This window comes from Artibeus jamaicensis, unplaced genomic scaffold (genome assembly GCF_021234435.1).
Source record: "Artibeus jamaicensis isolate MK-2021 breed Jamaican fruit bat unplaced genomic scaffold, CSHL_Jam_final contig_135, whole genome shotgun sequence".
Lineage (NCBI taxonomy): Eukaryota > Metazoa > Chordata > Mammalia > Chiroptera > Phyllostomidae > Artibeus > Artibeus jamaicensis.
This window is the reverse complement of record NW_026521267.1, coordinates 1,291,035-1,313,832: the sequence shown is the minus strand read 5'-3', so window position 1 is coordinate 1,313,832 and position 22,798 is coordinate 1,291,035. Positions and strand designations below refer to the sequence as shown.

At 45.6% G+C, this 22,798-nt stretch overlaps 1 protein-coding gene across 2 annotated transcripts in view; it reads left to right on the top strand.

Moving 5' to 3' along the window:
• The window catches only part of ABHD12 (abhydrolase domain containing 12, lysophospholipase), an 85,239-nt gene extending 63,719 nt beyond the window's left edge, over window positions 1-21,520 (top strand). For both annotated transcript variants that reach the window (XM_037155284.2, XM_037155285.2), the window contains 10 exons: window positions 1,149-1,268; window positions 4,412-4,442; window positions 8,427-8,472; window positions 11,413-11,542; window positions 12,872-12,909; window positions 13,443-13,522; window positions 14,418-14,500; window positions 18,674-18,752; window positions 19,843-19,970; window positions 20,869-21,520. In XM_037155284.2, the coding sequence (XP_037011179.2) occupies window positions 1,149-1,268; window positions 4,412-4,442; window positions 8,427-8,472; window positions 11,413-11,542; window positions 12,872-12,909; window positions 13,443-13,522; window positions 14,418-14,500; window positions 18,674-18,752; window positions 19,843-19,970; window positions 20,869-20,908 (775 nt within the window). In that variant the 3' untranslated portion in view covers window positions 20,909-21,520. The remainder of the gene's footprint in view (window positions 1-1,148; window positions 1,269-4,411; window positions 4,443-8,426; window positions 8,473-11,412; window positions 11,543-12,871; window positions 12,910-13,442; window positions 13,523-14,417; window positions 14,501-18,673; window positions 18,753-19,842; window positions 19,971-20,868) is intronic.
• The last annotated feature ends 1,278 nt before the right edge of the window (window positions 21,521-22,798 follow it).

Sequence of the window (22,798 nt, the reverse complement as noted above, 5' to 3'; positions counted from 1 at the left end):
TCGCAGACAGCTTGAGAGCAGGCTTGGGAATGTGCTGTACATTGCAAATGTGCTTTAAGGATGGCCAGGATTCTGGTGCAGCTCATAAAGGTTAGTGTTGCTGAATTAGCACATGTGACAACATGATACTATTTTAAGTACACTGAGTTAAATTGTGTACAGTTTAAAAATATGGATACGTATGAGGGGATATAGGAGACCATTGTGCATGGCGTGGGCTCAGAAAGGACCCACACCCATGGATAGGTTCTCCTGTGGGGAATCAGACCTGCATTGTACCTAGGCCACTTTGAGGCTTGCTTTTTGCTAAAACTCCCTCACCCTGATTTGAGGCAGCTAACATTTACTGCATACCTTTAAAGTAACTTCCGAAAATTTATACTAAACCTTCCAAGGATCAGTATAAACTGTTCAACCACTTTTCCCTTTGCATTTGCAAATATCCTTCTTCTGTGATGTGATTAGCGTCATCCTCTTCTTTGTTTTCTGTAAAAGGTAACCACCTAAAGCAAACCAGTGCATAGTAAATGAGGACCATCATGTAATGTGCCCAGAAAAAGCAATAAAAGCTTGTCAAGGCAAGGATCAAGGTGCTCTCCCCTTGAGAGAGTGGTTGAGGTGCTCCAAGGCTTTTTCTCCTCTTGAGAGAGAAGCCATGCGGTCCCTTTTCCTCCACAGGACTTGGTAGTCCATCTGAATTTCTCTAGTCTCATCCACAATGTGGTGGGCCTCATGAGCCGGGTTCTGCATCAAGGGGAAATGCTGTTGTTCAGCTAATATTTATTAAATGCCCATTCTGTGCTAGTCCCAGGTGATCTATCCAGGTGGCAACTTTCCTCATTGAGCTTCTAGTTCCTACTGGAGAAATAGCTGGCCCCATATCCCTGGTAACTGCTACCGGTGTGAGCCTCTGTGGCCCAATAGAGATCCGTTTACAAGTCAGGAAATCTCCAATTCAGCCATCAAAAGCTATCCCTGCACCTTGGAGTTCTGAGTTCAGTAGTTATTTATTCTGGTGACAGGGACAGTTTGCTTCTTCGGCCTACTGGTCCCCTGCTGCCTGCTCAGCTATGACTTGAGCTACACAGTTGTTTCTTCAGCACTCATCACTATCTGATGGTGCTATTCCCCTCTGCTTCTTTTTCCAGGCACACTGTTCCTGCTCTCTGGTGGAAGACCGCTCAAGGGAAGGACCAGATGTGGTATGAAGATGCCTTGGCTTCTAGTTACCCTATAATCCTGTATCTCCACGGGAATGCAGGCACTCGGTGAGGAGAAGAGCCTATGCATATGTCCTCCCTGTGGTGCTGGTACAGTTGAGTTTACTGACCCACTGCCAAGAGGGAGCGGGAACATAGAGGAACAGAAGAAAAGACAGAGTTCCTATGGGATTTACCAGAACCAGGGAGTGGGCGTCTAGATGGAACTTACATGAAGTAGTTCCCACAGGCTCAGAACAAGGCAGGGCTGTGTGCCAAGTGGGCCCAGACTCTGTTTCCTTGGGAACCACCATATTAGTAAGATGTAGGAAACTCTAATCAGAAACGTTTTATCTATAGCTCACACTGATTGGGGTGGGATAGAAAAGGCTGTGTCTCTGTCAGAGTGACACAGATGCTCCACATGTATCCTTCTTCCTAATGCAATTTAAAGAGCAAGCTGTCTGAGGCCCTTGATTTAAGGAACGAGATTTCTCAGCAGGTAAGGAAGTGGTGGTCCCTCAGAGGGTTAAGGAGGGGTGGTGTGACTCCTCAGGGCCCCAGCATGCCCTGAGGAAAGTTGCCTCATGTCCTATAGCAGTATCTGTCAGCCTGTATGAAGATTGCAAGTATGTTGGCACTTTCTTGCTGATAGGCATGCCCTGTTGGAGGAGGAGGAGGAATACTTCCTACAATGGGCAACAAGTGCTGAGAAGCAGGGTGGGGCATTGAAGGAGAGATAGGTGAAGACAGGGGAGTCCAGCACAGAGATCCCAGCTGAGTGTGAACAGACAGGCTTATTCTCCGAGGTGGCCCCACCATGCTCTTAGGTCATGGTTACTTTCATGAGTTCTCTGCCTCCAGCTGTAAGCCAGCAGTGCTAGTGCATCCTGTTGGGCCAGTAATGAAATACAATTGTCTGTGGCTGGTAAGCCCTTGTCCAGATTTATCCCAGGTGTTTTTTCAAGAGGACTTTGATGACATGTTCTTCAGACTATCTAGATTGGAGCTTACCACCATCCTTGGTATAAAGGAGGCTCCTTCCACCCCAGGTGGTCAGCTTTGCTCAGAAGAGTCTCTGTGGAAGAGCTGGCAAGGGTGAAGAGAAGGTGCATTTTCTAAATAAAGCATTGCCTGAAACCTCTAGGAGGGTCACTGTTGCTGCAGCTGCCTTAGGTCATGTCAGAGAGCCAGCATGGAGCAGGACCACCACTTGGTACCTTGGCCATGGTGGCTGGCTGGGGTCGGGGTGGTCATTTTATAGGGAGAAACTGCAAAGGGAACAATGCACAGTCCTTCCCAGCAGGGAAAGCATGCCCTTTCAGTGGGTGTCTGGACAGAGGGGCTATGCAGAGGACATGCAGGAAGTCCAGGAAGTGTGGCCCACAAGATGGTCATGCATGCACTTGGCTATTTGCTTTCTTCTGTGTCTGGGACAAACTGCAGAGGGTCTCTCTTCTGCTTTTTAAAGAGCAAGTTGCTACAAACAGCTCTTCTGTAAATGAGAGAATTTGGTTGTTTATTGTGTTAGTAAGTTTCAGTTAAGCAATGCCAACCATGTGGTAAAAAGGCAATATCTGGCTATAATTTCAGGGTTAAAAGAATAGTATGAGTTTGAAAGGTTTGCTGTTCCTTCCCACTGTCCCCAAAACTGCTGTGTTACAGATCTCTCCCACCCCTGCTCTTTGACCATACCTCTGCCACTCCCTGAGCTTTAGACTCCTCTGGCTCCTGCCACCCTTGTATTACACCCTGAGTCCTTCTTTTTGTTCAAGGTAGGGAATTTGGAAAATTTAGATAAGAGCCACCATGAACTCTTCCAAAGTTAATGGAAAGCATTGTGCAGTATTTCTTTCTGGTTTGAAACTCATTTCTTTGTATTTTAATTTCTGCATTATATTGGTTTCCTCCCTCATCTCTTCCTTGTCTTTCCCAAGGACATGCCCTCTCCTACACCTACATACACATCAAAAATAGCAAAACACTCGTGATAAAAAAGGAAAACAGCCCTGGTTGGTGTGACTCAGTGGATTGAGTGCAGCCTGTGAACTGAAGGGTCTCCAGTTTGATTCCCAGTTGGGGTACATGCCTGGGTTGCAGGCCAGACCCCCCCAGTTGGAGGAATGCAGGAGGCAACTGATGTATCTCTCACACTTTGGTGTTTCTCTCCCTTTTCTTCCTTCCTTCTCCCCTCTCTAAATAAATAAGTAAAATCTGTTTTAGGAAAAGGAAAACAGCTGCAAAGTTTGGAGAAGAATGAGCATAACACACTTTCCTGTCCCAAAGTGGCCCCCTTCCCACTTTGGAGTCTGTCTGTCCACAGTAACAACTGACCAGCAATTAGAAAGAAAGTGGAAAGGGATAGATGGTCCTTGGCAGATGTGAAGTAGTTCAGATGTGTGAAAGCCTATTTTAGCCTCAGTAATAAAGTGCCCACAAAAACATTAGTCTTTGGTGAGGAGCTGGGAGATAGCCATTCTCCCATACTCTGGGTAATTGGCAAGGGACCTCAGCAGTGATTGTCTGAAGGACTTAGCAATGATTGTGAAGGTTATGATTGCACACCTTTGACTAGCATTTCCTTGTGTAGGAACAAGTCCCATATATGGGGCACATATATGTGGAAGGACATCACAGCCTGGCTATGGCAGCAAAACTTAAGTCAGTAGCAGGTGGCAAAGAGCCAAATGACCATGAGATGAGCAAAGTGACCACCACTAAAAAGTGGGCTGTGATTTATTGAGTGAAAGTGAGAGGCAGAGGTGTGTGTGGCAGATCCCTGTGGGTGTGTGTTTGCAAGTGAAGAAGTACCTTTGCTTCTGTCTAAACTTGGTTTCTGGACACTAGGAAGCTGAGAAAAGCTGAATTCTAAGGCAGGAATGTGTGAGGCTTGCTGTGTATCCTCTTGTGTGTTCCAGGTTTTGTACCATACATATACATTACCTAGTCAAAAATAAAAGTAAGATAATAATTAACTAATATCCCCAAAGTACTAAGAGTATTCCTTGCTTGGCACAGTAGTGCTAGAGGAAAACTCGGAGCGACTTAGGGTATCCCAAGGAGGAAGTCACCTTCCACCATTGACCCCCACCCCATATATTTTTGGGTACCAAGTCAGTCAGGACCCAGAAGCTTCAGTACTGACCCTGGGCCTGCCTCTTTGAGAACATGCATTAACACCTATTCTTGTTTCCTTCTCCCTGTCATTTTAGAGGAGGTGACCACCGAGTGGAACTTTACAAGGTAGGTGAATATGGCACAGTCTATGATGGAAAGAGCAATATCCACACAGTCTGTGATGGGTTGAGCAGCGTCAACACAGTGTATGACTGAGGAAGTAGTGTCCAGACGGTGGTGTATAACAGGAAGAACAGTATCCACATGGTCTATAACAGAGGAAGCATTGCCCAAGTGTCATTGTCTGTTCTTTCTGGGTAGCATGAACAGAAGGGAGTCCCTAATTATTTTGGTTGTTAATCATGGTGGTCAGATAACTGCTTCTGTGGATGACTCCACCATGGAGTGCTTCTTAAAATGCTGCCTCCAGGGATAGTTTCCAAAATCACAATAAGTGAATCTTGTGGATCTTATGCTAGATATTGGCTGATTACATAAAAGCTGTTTGAAATTGTGTGTTACTCATATATAAAAGGAATGGCAAGGACAGAGTAGTTAGGGAGCTATACTTTACTCCCAAGTTGCAGGCTCAGGAATTAGGCCAGCACAAAAGTTTCTCACCTTCATGGGGTGTTGGTTGCATTTAAATCAGATTTTAAGGACTTCCTGCCAAGATGGAGTCATAGGTACATACACTTTGCCTCCTCACACAACCAAAAGAAGAACAACAGCCCTGGCTGTGTAGCTCAGTAGACTGAACGCAGGCTTGCAAACCAAAGGATTGCAGTTTGATTCCCAGTCAGGGTACATGCCTGGGTTGCAAGCCAGTTTCCAGCAGCAGGGGACGCATGAAAGGCAACCATACATTGATATTTCTCTCCCTCTCTCCTTCCCTTCCCCTCTAAAGATAAATAAATAAAGTCCTTAAAAAAAAAAAAGAACAACAAATTTAAAAACAAAAAATAACCAGAACTGCCAGAAAATCAAACTGTATAGAAGTTTGACAACCAAGGAGTTAAAGAAGAAACATTCATCCAGACCGGTAGGAGGAGCGAAGACAAAAAGCCAGGGCTAAGCGGATGCGCAGCAAGGCAGCTGCTGAAGGACTGGGCAGTTCCACATTTGCATGCAGATAACCAGGAAGAACAACTGGGGAGTGAGACAGATGACACAGCCCAGTGTTCTAGCATGGGGAAATAAAGCCTCAAAACTTCTGACTGAAAAAATCTGTGGAGGTTTTACTGGCAAGAGAAACTCCCAGCCTCACAGGGATGTTTGCTGGAGAGACCCATAGGGTCCTAGGTGTACACAGGGCCTACCTACCTTGAAATCAGCACCACAAGTGCCCGATTTGCTTGTGGGTAGCTGGGGAAGTGACTGAAAGCCAGCCACAGCCAGGCAAGCAGCACTGTTTCCTCTCTTACCCCTCCCCCAAATACAGCACCACAACCCAGCAATGTGGGTTGCTCCACCCTGCTGAATAACTAAGTCTCTGCCCCTTAAAACATAACAGCTGCACCAAAGCAAAAAAAAAAAAAAATATGGCCCTAGTGAAAGAACAGATTAAAGTTCCCAAAATAGAACTAAATAATGATGAGAGCCAACCTATCAGATGCACAGTTCAAAACACTGGTAATCAGGTTGCTCACAGAAATGGTTGAGTATGGTCACAAAATGGAGAAAAAAGTGAAGGCTATGCAAAGTGAAATAAAGAAAAATATACAGGGAACCAATGGTAAAGGGAAGGAAACTGGGACTCAAATTAATGATTTGGAGCAGAAGGAAGAAAGAAACATTCAAATGAACAGAATGAAGAAACAAGAACTCAAAAAAAAAAAAAAAAAAAAAGAGAGGCTCAGGAACCTCCAAGGCAACTTTAAACATTCCAACATCTATATCATAGGGGTGCCAGAAGGAGAAGAGGAAGAGCAAGAAATTGAAAACTTACTTGAAAAAAATTAATGAAGGAGAACTTCCCCCAATCTGGCAAAATAAATAGACTTCTAGGAAGTCCAGGAAGCTCAGAGAGTCGCAAAGAAGTTGGACCCAAGGAAGCACACACCAAGGCACGTCATAACTACATTACACAAGATTAAAGATGATTCGTAAAAGCAGCAAGAGAAAAGGAGACAGTTACCTACAAAGGAGTTCCCATAAGACAATTAGCTGATTTCTCAAAAGAAACCTTAAAAGCAGAAAGGGGCTGGACTAAAGTATTCCAAGTCATGAAAGGCAAGGACCTATATCCAAGATTGCTCTATCCAGCAAGCTTTCATTTAGAATTGAAGGGCAGATGAAGTGCTTCCCAGATAAGGTCAAGTTAATGGAGTTCATCATCACCAAGCTTTTACTATATGAAATGCTAAAAGGACTTATATAAGAAAAGAAGATGATCTAAACTATGAACAGTACAAACTTACAACTATCAACAACTGAATTTTAAAAAAGCAAACAACTAGAACAGGAAGAGTATCACAGAAATGGAGATCACAGGGAGGGTTACCAGTGGGGAGGGGAGGGGAGAGAATGAGGGAAAAGGTATAGGGAATAAGAAACACAAATGGTAGGTAGAAGACAGTTTAAGAATTCTATAGGAAATGGAGAAGCCAAAGAACTTATATGTATGACCCATGGACATGAACTAAGGTTGTGGGGAGTGCTGGTGGGGAGAGGGGTGGTGCAGGTCAGAGGGGAAGAGAGGGAAGAAAAAAATGGGACAACTGTAATAGCATAATCAGTAAGATACATTTTTTTTAAATAAAAATGAGCCCTGGCTGGTGTAGCTCAGTGGATTAAGCACAGGCCTCTGAACCAAAGGATCACGGTTGGATTCCCAGTCAAAGCGCATGTCTGGGTTGCAGGCCAGTTCCCAGAAGGGGACGCATGAGAGGCAACCATACATTGATATTTCTCTCCCTCTCTCCTTCCCTTCCCCTCTAAAGATAAATAAATAAAATATTTTTAAAACGAATAAATAAAACTATAAAATAAATAAAAATGAATACGAGCAAAACCATAAAACACAGGTTAATGAAAAAATTAAATGTCAGGCCTATTGAGTGGAAGCCTAGCTGGTCTTCCCAGGTAAAGGGGGCTGTTGCGGGCAGGCATGTAGACCTTGCCTTCTACTTGGTCTTCATCTTCATCAGCTATTTGTGTCTAGAAGGCTGAAATGTCTAGTTGCTACCATTGTCCAGGGCCACTATGTCTGTCTCCCTCACCCTCTGAGATGTGTATCTGCATTTGCTGCAGGGCAGAAAGGGACATAAGCACATGTGTGGGAACATATGTACTATGTGGACACTGCTTTGCCCGTCATACTGGGGGGACTGGTCTGGGCTGTGGAACATTCTGTTCCTTGTACGGATTAGATCAAGTCAGGAAAGGGGAATGCTTGGAAAACAGGGTCCCATTTTGAGGTTTCTGTTCATAGAATGGTTCACACCAGGAACAGGTGTAACTCTGGAGAGGGTAGGATCTGCAGGAGGTTGAGAGCTAGAAATATACAGTGGAGCAGCCTAAGGAGAAAGGAGCACAGTCAGGTAGTGACTTGGTGGCTGGCAGTTTCCACATAACTTTAGGCACTCCCCAGCTACCTTAGTGAGTCGGGGAGGAAGGAGGCTATAAGTAGGGATCTGGTGAGAGAAATCACCTAGTCTAGAAGGATTTTTTTTAATAACAAAAGATTCAGTGAAAGCTTAAAATCTAAGATATACTAGGTTGCTAGGAGTACCTCTTCCTGGGTTGATGGGTAGTCAGAGCCCCCACTTTCTGCCCAAGAGGGGACCAACTGTGGACCCCTGAATGCAGAAGTGCCAGTGTGGGTCTGAGCCAAGGGAGAGGGTTTTTTTTCCTCATGTTGCTGGGGGTGGAGAGCATCAGTGTATCCAGTAGCAGCAGTTGGCACTGGGTTTTACAAGATCACACTGGGAATGGAGCAACACAATGACAAGACTTTATTAAGTTTTTCCTGTGTGCAGAGCATAAGGACAGAAATCAAGATGGGTTTAGTTAGGGGCAAGTTGCCCTCTGTCCAAGACTTGTGGATTTTTTGCCTAGATGTTTATTTTTCACTTTACTTTGCCCAGATGTTTATTTTTCACTTTACAGGTGCTGAGTTCCCTTGGTTACCATGTGGTCACCTTTGACTACAGAGGTGAGGGTTCTTTTGAAATTATATATCCTGGCCCTCCCACTTCCTCCAGTTAATGTTTGGTATGCAGGCATCACTTTGAGAGGCTCAGAGATATCTAGCAGGTTTCTGACCTGTGGTAACTGTGTGTTAAGGTAGTAGACGGGGGCAGGTTCTTCAAGGAGTGTCCTGCATACAGATGCCAGGATGTCCTTTTTGTAGAGAGGCACTGGCATTTGGAATCCCAGCCAGCATGTGTCCTCTGTGAGCAACTTGAAGATTCTGTCATTTTTCTTTATTGGACTCAGACTTTCTCTGCAATTGGACAGCATACAAATTTTATGCTCAGGGGAGCTTGTCTTGTTGATGTTAGAAAAAGAACTGTTTAAGAGAGAAGATTCTTATTTTTGCTCCCTGGGTATTTCTTCTTTCTTAAACAAATCAGAGGGCTTACCACTGAAGAGATCAAGAACCCACAGTTTGATGTAAGCTAAGAACATTCTACCTCAATGAACCAGAATAATACTTTGTATTAATAGCAGCTGTGTAAGAAGTATATGCCTACCCAGCCCTCAGTTGGAGAGAGCAAATGGCTGAAGGCTGCTTGCTAGCTTACCTTGACCTTGGAGGGCATTGTCTATATCCTCAGACCAAGGATATGGGTATTATGTTAGTTCTTCTTGTTGTAACAAATTACCACAAACTTAATGTAAAATAGCACAAATTTATTATTTTGCAGTTCTGGAGGTCAGAAGTCCAAAATCTTTAGCCTCTAGGCTAAAATCAGGATGTCAGCAAGGCTGGTTCCATCAGAAAGTTCTGTGGGAAAATCTGGTTTCTTGCCTTCTCCAGCTTCTCAATGCTGCCCTTATTCCTTGACTGTTTGGCCTCTTATGTCTGCATTATTCTGACCCTGGCTTTTGTTTTTCTTTTTCATTATAAAAACCCTTGAGATTACTTTTGGCCCACACTGATAAGCCAGAATACTCTCTCATCTCAAGGTGTGCTGATTAGCAGCCTCAGTACTCATGCAACCTAATTTCCCTTTCTCTTTCCTGATCACTTAAGCACAGTGTACTGGCCTACCCTATCACAGTCTGGGACCTTTCAGGTGTCAGGTGACCTCCAGGTTCTTGACTTGTGCAGGAAAAGTGTCAAAACATGAGGTAGGTGAAAGTGAGAGTAAGTTTATTAAAGCTTGTGGCTGGCTGTGAGGCAAAGGAAGGGCCCGTGGAGACAGGTTCAGGGGTGAACCAGGGGTGAGCTGCCTGCGTGCAAGTCTCATTGGGACTCTTAGAGCTTTAGAAGCAAAGTACATGCCTGAGGAAAAGGGGGCACAGGCAGGCTCAAAGAAGAGAGTGCACTGGTGTTCTTTATTTTCTATAGGCCAGAATTTCAGGGGAGTTCCCAGGGGATGAACTTAACAGAATATTCAGTAGATTTCAGGGTTTGTCATTTAGTATACTGATGTATTAAAGTGAGTGTATAATGGGGCCTAAGTGGTTTTCTGGTTAGTTATACCTTTATCTTGGATTAGTCTGGCTCTAACTATTTTTTTATCCCGTTCCTTAAGGTAATTTAAAACTACCTTCTCTTGGATTTCTTTGGTTAGGAAGGATATTCTTGTGACTTATCAGATGGCTGTTAATCGCTCAGCTCTTCTACCATTTGTTCAGCCATTTTTCCTCATTCCACTTGCTGTGGACTTTCCCTAGTTTCTTATTAACCTGCCTCACTTCTACATAACATATTCACAAGTTCCAGGGATAAGTATAAAGATGTGGACTTCATTGGGAGCCATTATTCTACCTACCCCAAGAATGGTGCTTTCACAGAGGACTGTTCCATCAAGCTGAAAGTTCTGGGTAGGCAATAACTCTGAAATGAGTGTCTAAAAAGTGGCTCACCCATTCATCCTTTTCTTCATGCTGAACAGGGTTTTCTGTTCCTGCTCTACTCTGTATCCCTCAGGATAATGAGAAGGGGCAGCCTTTTTCCTTCTTTACCCCACTGTGCTTCTACCAAGAAATGGTATCTAGTATAGCATTTTCTCTTAGCAGTTCTTATGAGTTTCTTCATTTTTAAGCCCTGCAAGAGAGAGAGATCTGCTTCAAAGTGGCTCTCCCTGTCCCTTTCACTGTCTGTGTTCCTACCTGTCCCTGTGTCCTTGCCTCTCACTTGTGCCCTGAGGTTCTCAGTGTGGCCTTCTCTGTTACACAACTTCTTCCCTAATGTGGGGTCTTGGACATCCAGGGAGGCGCCTTGTGCTCTCTTACTCTGTGGGTTTTTGCTTATGCAGCAGAACCTGTTCTTTCTGAAGTTTTGGTGCTTTCAGATCAGTTGATGATGACTCACTGCTGAGCTAGTGGAAATGACAAGGGCACATGACTTTTCCTGGAGACTGGTTGGAAGGGCCCTTGGGGAGAACCCAGAGTGGGGGCAGATGTCTTTGGCTTTTCTATTTTGCAAACAAATGCTTAGAGCCCTTGCCTCTCTGGGTCAGAGTTGCCTGGAGCCTGGAATTCCCCTCACCCACACTGTCACACTGTGTCCCAGAGCCTTGCCTCCTGACTCCCTTGCCTATTCATACTGGGGTCAAAATTGGGCCATAGAGTCTGGACTGGGCTCAGGGGCCCCTGGGCAGACTGAGCTCTCATTGGTCTCTTATCTTGGGCCAGTCATCAGCAAGCCCCTTATTGGGGAGGTTGATGTCCTGGCAGGACCACCTCCTGCACTGCTGCTCATCAGGGTTCAGACAAGGGTGTGTGACAGCCTTTGGGTAAGGAGGTAGAAGTAGGAGCAGGCTTGTCAGGAATACCCTGTGTGTGGAGCTGTGGATGGTAACTGTGGTGACTTGTAATGCCCCTAATCACCTAAGCCTGTTGAGAAAGAGAGGGTGGGCCTGCCCCTCGAGAGGTTCAGTGAACTGGGCTTGACTTCTTCTCTTCTGTTTCTCTCACCCAGGTTGGGGTGACTCAATAGGCACACCATCAGAACGGGGCATGACCTATGACGCACTCCATGTTTTTGACTGGATCAAAGCAAGAAGTGGAGACAACCCCGTGTATATTTGGGGCCACTCCCTAGGCACTGGGTAAGAGTTCCCAGCATGGTGTAGCCTTCAGAGGAGCAGGTCTTCATGAAGTGACTTTCCAGCCTGAGTTCCCCCGAGGGTGCCCTGGTGGCCTGCGGATCCTTTAGCAACATTAGTTCCAGTAGACCTTGTCTCTTGTCCCATGTGGGGCAGGAGATGAAGTGCCATAAGGGACCACAGGGTTTGAACTACTTTAACTCCTCAGCCCAAGAAATGACTCAAGACACACATGGACAGTTGTGAGGTGGTATCCCTCTCTGCAGTGAGGACAGGCAGACTCTCCTCAGTCTGCGGTTGTGCCCTCGGGAGCAGAGCAGATCAGATGGAGTTTAAGTTCCGAATGTACCTGGGCTTCACATCCCATTTTTGGACTGTGTGCTGCCAGCAAGCCACAGTGCTGTGGCTCTGATCACTGTAAACCAGAGACATTTATAACAACTGTGCTATATAGCACATACTTGGCTTACCACAGAACTTGCAGAAGGCAGCACTGCCAAGACAGGAAGCAGTTTAATATTCTATTTGGGATCACCTATATTGCTGATGTGAGAGGTCCAGAGTGTTTCTAAAACGAGCCACTGATAGGAGTGCCCAAAGGTCCAAGACCTTCATCAGCCTTGCCTTCTCCTGCCTTTCATTCAAGTTCAGTGGCTGCAACCCCTTTCTCAAGTTGCTGTTCACCTTGGATAGCATGAGTCCATTGGTATGTGTGCTTCTGAAGTGAGCACATAGCATACTGCAGTTGGGCTGGGGCCTGCAAGCTGGGCATTGTCCAGGACAGGGTTTCCTAGCTTGTTATTATGGAGAAAATAGCCCATGTGCCCTCAAAGATGTGCCATGTGAGGAGAAAAGGCCATCCTGCCATGGCTGTCAGTACAGGACCTACCTGGTATAGGTGTGGGACAGCAAGCCCCCCACCAGAACTGTGCAGGTAGACTGTATCCCCCTCTCAGCTGATGGGGCAGCTGTGGTCCCCACTGTCCCTCTGTGTCAGCAGCCCACACTCCAACCAAGTATGAGTTGAGGGGCAGTGTTGTACAGCCTGAAGGAGGCCATTCCTGCAGAACACACCTTGGGGGCATGAAGGGTGGCTGTGATCACCTCTTTTGTCAGAGGGGGTCATCTTTGTCAAATGGGCTGCTTGATGACTGGGGCAGCTGGGCCCACCCACAGTCCTGGAGCATTTTAGTCCTCCCACCCCCTTTCCTACAACTCTACCAATTGCTTCACAGATCCCATGGATCCTCTGTCACTTTCTAGTATTAGAACAGTCTCATGTAAAACAGTTTTTGTCAACATTCAACTCAACTGTATTTTTTCCTTTTTTAGAGTGGCAACAAATCTGGTGCGGCGCCTCTGTGAGCGAGGTAGGGGTTCATGTGGCATGTGGGTCCTGGTGTGTGGGCACAGGCTCCTCCTAATACCCTCAGGGCAGGCAGAGTTTGGGAACCTGGCTGCATCCCAGACTCTGTTGTGAGTTCTTGTGAATGGTGCTTGTGGGCACGCAACACAGTGATCATGCCCAGTGTCCTCCTAGATCCCCTTGAAGGTATTGAGGCCAGTACCTGGGCAGACCCTCACCTAACCTAAGCCTGTGTTCCCCCATGGATTCTTGAGCAGCTGGCGCAGCCTCATGAGTGGCTGGGCTCCAAGTAAGCAGCTTTAGCAGATCTGGTTCTCGAAAGCAACCCAAGGCCACTTGAAGGTCCCCTGCATGGGTGTTTCTGTCATACCAAACATGTGGGAAGGCCTGGGAGCTGCTGACCAGGCTGGCCCTCCAGGTTCCACTGTTTTGGTGGGGAGGCATTCCTCCCACAGATCCTCCATCAGGCCGTGGAGCTTGTGTTTTGTCTGGGCTTCTTGCCTACCTCATAGTTCTCTCTTTGTTTTACTTATCTAGAAACACCTCCAGAGGCTCTTATATTGGAATCTCCATTCACTAATATCCGTGAAGAAGCCAAGAGCCATCCGTTCTCAGTGGCAAGTATAAATATTGTTTAAAATTGACTTATTTCATTATTAAAGTAATTACTATGAAATAACTATAGTAAATAAGTATAAAGTAAAACAATAATAAAAAATTATTTAAATACAGATGAATACAGATATATTAAAAATTAATACTTATTTAGTTCAGGGCATTGGCCTGACTGTAGAGCTGCCTAGGAAGTTTATAACTTTGCAGCCAGGGAGAATAGGTTCACAGCTGGGTTGCCTAGGGTATTAGGACCCACAGGAAGTCTTGCTTCTGTGGTATGGTTTGACCACCAGGCATTGTTGCCCACTGGGCTCAGCCCAGGCTGGGAGCTGTTTGTCCAGGGGTGAGCTGGTGGATCCTTCATTCTCCATCCCCACAGACAATGCTCAGCAGCCAGGCTGAGCAGTTGTATCTCAGGATGACACCTGGCCCAGCAGGGCTCTTCTGCGGTCCTTCTCCATTCTACTGCTTCCTACCTGGCTCTGTTTTTTGGAGGAGCTGTGTCAGCCCACCACCTGACCTCCCACTGCTCTGTTGTAGGCCAAGAGTTCTCTTTAGTTTTACTTCTTTGGTATTGCTTTTTCTTCCAAGTTGTATGGGTCCTTATTTTTCTTGGCATGGCAGCCCTGATGTCTGTGGGATGTATCATCTCCAAGCTGCTGCTCTGAGGTGTGGGAACCCTGCTTACAGGCAGCCCTTGGATCCTCTGCAGCCAGCCCAGGATCCTCTTGAGCAGGGAGTCTGTGGTCAGGGCACAAGGGACAGTGGCTGCAGGTCAGTTTGCTAAGAAGCAGATGTATATCCTGGGCACTCAGCACCCTCTGAATCCTTGACCTTGGCCTTCTGCGTGCATATTTTAATTGATACTTTTACACATTGTTTCCATGTCTTCTTCAGATATATCGATACTTCCCTGGGTTTGACTGGTTCTTCCTTGATCCCATTACAAGCAGTGGAATTAAATTTGCAAATGATGAAAAGTAAGTACTATGGTAGAGCATGTAGTATTTTAATTTAGAAAAACACTGAGAACTCCCAGGATAAGCCCGTTTAGTCACTTTAACCAAATAGGATGGAATACTGAAGACTACAGTTCTTCTTTAACCAATGTATCTTATAGAGGGCAAGTAGGTAAGAGAGCTGCAGCTGAGAGAAAAAGGATATGCAAAGACTAAAATTAAAGTATTTTGTCCACATGTTTTTATTATTTTTAATCCTCACTAAAGATATTTTCATTGGTTTTACAGAGAGAGAGAGAGAGACATACACACACACACACACATTGATGTGAGAGAGAAACATCAATCAGTTGACTCTCATACACACCCTGACCTAGGAGGGAACCCACAACCTTTTGATGCATGGGGCAATGCTTCAACCAACTGAGCAGCATGGCCAGGGCTGTCCATATGGTTTTTATCTGAAAATAGTTTGGCAAAACCAGAATTCCTGAATAGGTAGGTATTAAAGCAGTAATAGTAACTTACTCAAAAAATGACATCCTCAGTCACTTGACTGATGTTGGTTAGTCACTGGACTGATGAAAAAATGTTGTGATTATTAAAAATATCTATTAGATAAAAAAAGTAAATATTCTGTTTAACAACTCACTCTTAGAACAACATTGATATTCTGTTGATATTGTCCTTGTGGTATCTTTATTTCATGTGTTTTAATTTTTTTGAAAAAGAGGAAAGGAAAAAAGTCCTTATCTAAATATTCAGTTAAGATTTAAAAATCTACAATTTGAAACAGAATGTAGAAAAAACAGAGTATTTTTTCTATCAATTATATTTTTGCTTTTAAAAATAGAATAAATTAATATTGGAGCAGACATTATAAGCAAAATACCTGCTAGTTTGTAAATATTACTGTTTTGGAACTTAAATGAGAATAACCTGAATAAACTGGAGTCCTTCTAAACAACAGCAATGAGTGCTGCTATCCCCACAAACCCACCTTTGGCCTTGTCCCCAAGCTGAGTGGTGGCAGTGGTGGAGTCCAGCAGCACTTTACCACCATGTGGCTAAGCTTTCACCCACTGGGATTCAGGAACCCCTTTTTGGTGGGCAGGTCTGTTACCAAATACTTGCCAAAGTAAAGAATATGAGCTAGGCTTCTCTCAGAGCAGGTAAAGGTAAGACAAACTGATTACAGTGGAAATCTGAAAAGTAGACAGTTCAAAGTTTGACTCAAACACCAGAAACACTCTACTCTAGAAGCAGGATAAGGTGAGAGTGTTTGTGCTTATGTACCACTAGCAGAAATGCAGACTGTGAAATTAGCTGGGGATCTCTAGGATGATGAGTACCTTGTCCCAGATTCTGCCAGGTGCCAGGCTTACCCCAGCACTGCATTCATGGAGCCACCAGATCAGTATGGAATTGGGTGAGAGCCTCATCTACCAGCTCACTTAGAGACCTCAGTGAGGCAGCCAGAAGACACTCTGCTTATTGTGTGGTTTGCTGAAGGGTTTGGATTGAGTGAACCTATTGAAAATGTTAATTTACTGGTAAACATTCAAGAGTGACTTTAAATGTTATTTACACCAAAGATAAATTAGAGGGTATAGATGTTTATACCAACATATTACTAGTAACATTCATTTGAAGTAAGTTTCTTGGCCCACCTAAAATATTCAGTTTGTAAATATTGTTTTGTGACATTTTAAAAATAATTTATTTTTTAAATTTTAATTGTTCTTCAAGTTCAGTTTTCTGCTTTTTACTCCCATCCCAGCACATCCCCAGCCCTCCCACCTCCTTCCCTTTTTCACCCTACCACTTTGTTGTTGTCCATGTGTCCTTTATACTTGTTCCTGTAAACCCTTCCCTTTTTCCCCTGAAATTCCCTCCCCTCTCCCCTCTGGTCACTGATAGCTCGTTCTCTGTTTCCTTGTCTTTGGTTACATTTTGCTTGTTTGTTTGTTTTGCTGTTTAGGTTCCTGTTAAAAGTGAGATCATATGGTATTTGTCTTTCACCACTTGGCTTATTTCACTTAGCATAATGCTTTCCAGTTCCATCCATGCTACTGGATGGAACTGGAAAGCATTATGGATGGAACTGGAAATCATTTTCAATTTTCAGAAAATACATAGGGGCCAGATTTGGTAAATGAATTGATCTCTACATTTGATTGACGCTTGTCACCTAAAATAAATGTTGATAGAAACTACTGCTTCTGCCAAGTTGGAGGCGTAGGTGGGAACACTTTGCATCCTCGCACAACCAAATCTAAAAAGAAGAAAGTTTAACAACAATAAACGCAACCAAACCACACAGAAAATCTAATACGGAGTCCGAAAACAGCGAACTGCTCAGCTGAATCAGTGAGAGGGACGAAGCCAGCAGCAGAGCAGGTCGAGCAAAAAAGATCCCCTGGGGCAGTGCACAGGCAGCTGAGGGCTCGGATTCCAGGTGTGGGCTAGCTATGGGCGGAACCCAGGGAAGAGGTGCAGCTGGCTGTCTGTAGTCAGTGGAGCATTTCCACGCAGATAAACCAGTGAAGAGGGGAGCATTGAGACAGATCGCACAGGCCCCGGCGGATGGCGCAGGGCGGCGGCTGGCACATTTGCTCTCGGATAAGCAGGCGGGGGCGAGCGGTGAGGTGGACTGGGCAAGCGGAGAGGACCGCCATTGCTCCCTCTTTGACCCCGCCCCCACATACAGCATCACAAACCAGCAACTGAGTTGCCCGGCCCTGGTGAACAACTAAGTCTCCGCTCCTCATATGCAACAGGCACGAACAAATCAAAACATGGCTCAAGAACAACTCAGAGCCCCAGAGCAGATAAGTCTAAGCAACCAAGAAATAGCAAAACTTTCAGATGCACAGTTCAAAACACTGCTGATCAGGATGCTCACAGAACTGGTTGACTTTAGTCACAAATTAGAGGAAAATATGAAGGTTAAACTAATTGAAATGAATGGTAATGCACAGGAAAACAATAGTGATGAAAAGGAAACTGGGACTCAAATCAAGGGAGTAGACCAGAAGGAAGGAAAAAATGACTAAACAGAAAAGAATGAACAAACAAGAATTCAAAAAAATGAGGACAGGCTTAGGAATCTCCAGGACATCTTTAAACGCTCCAACATCCGAATTATAGGGGTACCAGAAGGGGAAGAGGAACAGCCGCCAGTGGAAAACTTATTTGAACAAATAATACAAGAGAACTTCCCCATTCTGGCAAAGGAAATAGACTTCCAGGAAATCCAGGAAGCTCAGAGTCCCAAAGAAGTTGGACCCAAGAAGGAACACACCAAGGCACATCATCATTACATTAGCCAAGATTAAAATGAAGGAGAGAATCCTAGAAACAGCAAGAGAAAAGGGGACAGTTACCTACAAAGGAGTTTCCATCAGACTGTCAGCGGATTTCTCAAGAGAGACCTTACAGGCAAGAAGGGGCTGGAAAGCAGTATTCCAAGTCATGAAAGCCAAGGACCTACAACCAAGATTGCTCTATCCAGCAAAGTTTTCATTTAGAATGGAAGGACAGATAAAGTGGTTCTCAGATAAGATCAAATGCAAGGAGTTCATCATCACCAAGCCCTTATTATATGAAATGTTAAAGGGACTTACCTAAGAAAAAGAAGATAAAAAACGTGTACAGTAAAATGACAGCAAACTCACAATTATTAACAACCACACCTAAAATAAAACAAACTAAGCAAACAACTAGAACAGAAACAGAATCACAGAAATGGAGATCACCTGGAGGGTTATCAACAGGGGAGTGGGAGAAGGAGAAGGGGGGAGAAGGTACAGAAAATAAGTAGACAGTAGATAGAAAATAGATACGGGGAGGGTAAGAATAGTAGGGGAAATACAGAATCTAAAGAACTTGAGACACCTGTTTATGAACTAAAGGGGGGAATGGTGGGGGAGGGGTGTGCATGGTGGAGGGGAATGGAGGGGGTCAATAGAGCAAATGTAAAGGCATAATCAATAAAATAAAAAAAGATTTAAAAAAAAGAAACTACTGAGAAATCAACTTTTAATTCTCTAATAAAAAGAAGCCCAGTAGAATTAGAGATGATAAACCATGGAAACACCCTAAACCCAGGTCCCTGCCAAGGGCAAGACTAGGGTATCAGCAGACCCCAGCCATGTCCCTGAGGTCTTGTCTAGTCTTTTCTCCTCTCCACAGTGTGAAGCACATTTCCTGCTCCCTGCTCATCCTGCATGCTGAGGATGATCCAGTGGTACCCTTCCAGCTTGGCAGAAAGGTGGGTGTCAGTGCAGTCCCTGGTGCAGAGGACATCTGGCAGACCCATGTACGGGCTGGACTGGACATAAGCAGATGTACAGGAGGCACCTGTTGCCATCAGGGCTGCGGTGGGGGCCAGCCAGACATCCAATGCTGTCTATAAGAGGAAATACGAAAAGTAAGCAAATGTCTCCCAGGTCCCAGTTACAGGGTCCTGGCCCAGCAGAGAATTGACTATAGGAAACTCATCTGGGAGAGCTCTCCAGTTATTGGTGGGAGAATAGGGTCCTTGGATGGCAGGATTCTGCAGTCCCAATTCAGGAGTCCCAGTCAGTAGTGTTAACATAGAACCTCTCATTTGTTCTTTTGCCTTTGGGATTTGGGCAACCTCAGAGAAGTACCATCTCATTGTGGGGCCTCCACATTATTTGCTTTTGCAGAATTTGCTTTGCCTTTGGTGCCAGGAAGCAGGATTAGATTCATAGGTGAGTGTGGGGTGAGATATAGCACCACCTGGCCATGGTGATGATGAGGGGCAGGGACAGCCTAGAAGTGATACCTAGGCTACTTCCACTTCCAAACAGGCCTGAGGTAGAGGTGAGTCTACCAGCACCAGATTTCTTTCCTCCAGTGAATCTGGGTACACAGCCTGGCAGTCCCAGAGGTAAGAGGAGGTAAGGGCTGAACCAGCTTGTTGACTGACCTTGACCCCAGGCACACAGTGCAGTCTGAGGTACCTGACCCATCTCAGCCCCACAGGACTGCTCCAGGCTCTTAGACCACCACACCATCCCATAGCATGTGGCTCTTTCTATGGTGGTAGCTCCTTCACCTCACTGCCTGCTAAGGAAGGGGGAACAGTCTGAGAAACAGTTGTGGGAACAGATAAGGTCTTAAATGGCAAGCCAATGGGCTGAATCTAGGCTGGGCTCCTGCCAGCACCCTGACCCCAGCCATAGTAAGCTGCAGGGCGTCAGTGCTGTTTCAGGGGCATAGGCTGCTCTGCAGAGGTAGTAGCCACTGATAGGCCTCAGCTGAAGGGGAGGCCATCAAGCAGGTCACCCACAGGACTGCCATATCTGGGCACTGACTGATCTCTCCTTCCCCAGCTCTACAACATTGCTGCACCATCTCGAAGCTTCCGAGACTTCAAAGTTCAGTTTATCCCCTTTCACTCAGACCTTGGCTATAGGCACAAGTACATCTACAAGAGTCCCGAGCTTCCTCGGATACTGAGGTAAGGTGTTCACTTCTCACCAGGAATGTTGTCCTGGGTGGCAACAGCTCAGGCCAGATATATAGCAGGCTTATCTGCTAAAGCTGCCTCAATGGGGTTCAAGAGTCTTATTTCTACTGAGAAGGGCTAAGAATGTTTATTGCCTTTCCCTCCTGGACTATTTCCATGATCTCCCCATGATATAGGTTGTGCAGGCCCACACAGATAATCCACACAGCAGTGTGCTCAGCACACAGATGTCCATGTACAGGAACCCCACACACACACACCCACATGCTCCCCAACTCTTGTACATCCGGCCTCACTCCTTTACCACATACCTATCAGGTCCTGCCCCACTCATAAGCAGCTCACAGGCATTCTGGCCTGGGCCAGCTCCTGAAAAGCCTGTTTGTCCCCAGGCTATGAGTTCACTTCCCTGGGGCTTCTGAGCTTGGGAGTGCTCATGTTGCCTCCAGCAGCCTTCAAACCCTGTGTAATTCTACTTCATGCTTTAGCTCTCCTCTGGCTGCCTTGTAAGTTCCAGAGGGAAAGCGATATTTCTGCAGGACTTTGCCATTACTTGCCACGTGGGCCTGGGTTGCTGAGCAGGGGAAATGAGCTTAAAAAGTATGGGTTTGCTCTGAGGTTGTGATTTTTCCCATCAGAAAAGGAATATATTACAGAAAACTTAGATCAGAGTATAGTTTGAATAAGTTTGAATAAAGTTTGAATAAAGAAGGTCAGTTCCTAACCTGGTCTTTCTGTGTGTCAGGATTTGACTGTGCAGTGCCATTGGTGCCCTGCTTATTGTCCTCCAGGCTTTTTCTCCTCCTCCTCACACAGGTTGTGTAAGGATTAGGGGAGGCTGGATCTCTGGTTTGGGCTTGGATTTGGCTGATGATATCCTCTGGTCTAGGGAATTCCTGGGGAAGTCTGAACCTGAGCTCCAGCACTGAGCTCACTGCCTGAAGGAGCATGAAGACCTCTGCCCTCCTCCCTGTTCCTCTGATCAATCCAGCACCCTGGAGCCCGGGTGCCAGGGTCTACAATGCCCCTGAAGAGAGGACTTCGATGCCAGCTAGGGCAGGTAGAAGAGGCCCTAGCAGACTGGTTGCCAGGAGCATGGATTTTTGTGGAAAATGTGAGTGGCAGGCATATGGTCCTCTCTTCTTGCTGCTGTACAACCTGTGCTCTTGTTGAAAAGACAGTGACACAGCAGGCTAGCCACCAGCTGGTCAATCTCACACTTCTTGAGCTGGGCATGGAGAACAGAGCAGGAAGCAGTAAGCTCCTGGGACCAAACTGAGCTTTCCAGGACCATCCACAAGAATATGGTGAGACTTGGGTTCTTCTCTTTCTTCCCAGCACATAAGAATGGACTCTAATGGTTCCATCATCCCCTCCTGCCCTGTGTACCCCATTTGCCTTCTCCCTTCCTCCCTAGGCAGACCCTACCACACAATGCGGGGGAGGTGCCTGTGATCTGTACTTCCTCTGCTTTCTGCCCACCTGTCTGTCTAACCTGGCCCTAGACTGAGCATTTACTAAATAAAATCCTGGTGGTGGTCTGTGTGTTGCTTTTTCAGTGCTGCCCCCACCCCAGGCCACATGGGCTGAAGGGTGACTGTAAGGTGGAGAATGAGGGCCCTTCTTGTTTCCTTCCAGGGAGGGGCCTTCTCCAGATGTGGCAGATACCATTTGCCTAAAATACAGACCTATATAGGTGACCCTTTCAACCTCATGCTTTAGCAAGTTTATTGAATGTGGCTGTGTCAATGGACAGATGTTGGGGTTTTAACCCAGACCCTAAATAAGTCCCTGACTACTGAAAGGACAGGCTGCTGGAATGAGGGACTTGAGTTCTGGCCCATGAACATCATCTCATTCACCCAAATGGTGGTGGCTCTTGTTTGGCTTTTTCTTAAACCAGCTTCTCCCCTCCCCTTGCAATGATGACCTCTCAGAGAACCATGACTTAATAAGAATGGGACTGCCATTCAGAGGGTATAAGCTCACCAGAGATGAAGCCTCTCCAGATGGCTGGCCCTCTCCCCAAAGTCCTAAGTCTTGCCTGCCTGCCTGTTCTCCAAGGCACTGTTAGCATCTGAGGCGGCTGTGGCAATTTTCACATCTGGGAAATGCATACCTTTCTTAACTGGGGTTGACCTGAAGTCTGTATGTTTCAGGTGAGCATTGCCTACAGGCAGTGTTTTACAAAACACCACTGTATGTCAGAGCTTTCATACATAGGCTCAGCCCAAGAGCATCTTTCTGTGTAACTGCTCTGTGTTAGAGGCTCTGAGAACCACTAAAACACTATGTGCCCCCCTCAGCTGTACAGCCCTTCATGACTGGCTTGCTCTTCTGGGTTTGTTAACCTAGGTTCAGTGTCAAGTCCTCAGCTCTTCTCAGCCAAGGAAGTGGGTGTGATCCGCTCATATTGTGAGACCTGCCTGTTCTGCCTGGCCTCTTCATCTTGTTTTTTTTGTTTTAAATTTTGTGTTTGTATGAGCTGCCTCAGATCCTTTTTTGAGGGGAATGATATAGGTAGGATACAAAGTAAAAATACAGGCTGTTAAGTGTTTTTATAGCTGGCTGACAGGCCAACTGAAGATGAGGAAGCACAAAAAAGGAACTGGGCAAACAGGCAGTTGCTGGGCCATCATCTCATTTAGGTCCAAAGAGCCCTGATGGCTTCATAGCATAGTACCTTGGTCCAAGCAACTAAGCTTAAACTGTGGGTAAGGACTGGACCCTTGGATTATAAGATCAATGTATGGTCAGGACTAGTCCTTTAAAAAAAAAAGGAAGAGATAGCAGTGTGCATAGCTGTGAATTGCAGTTAC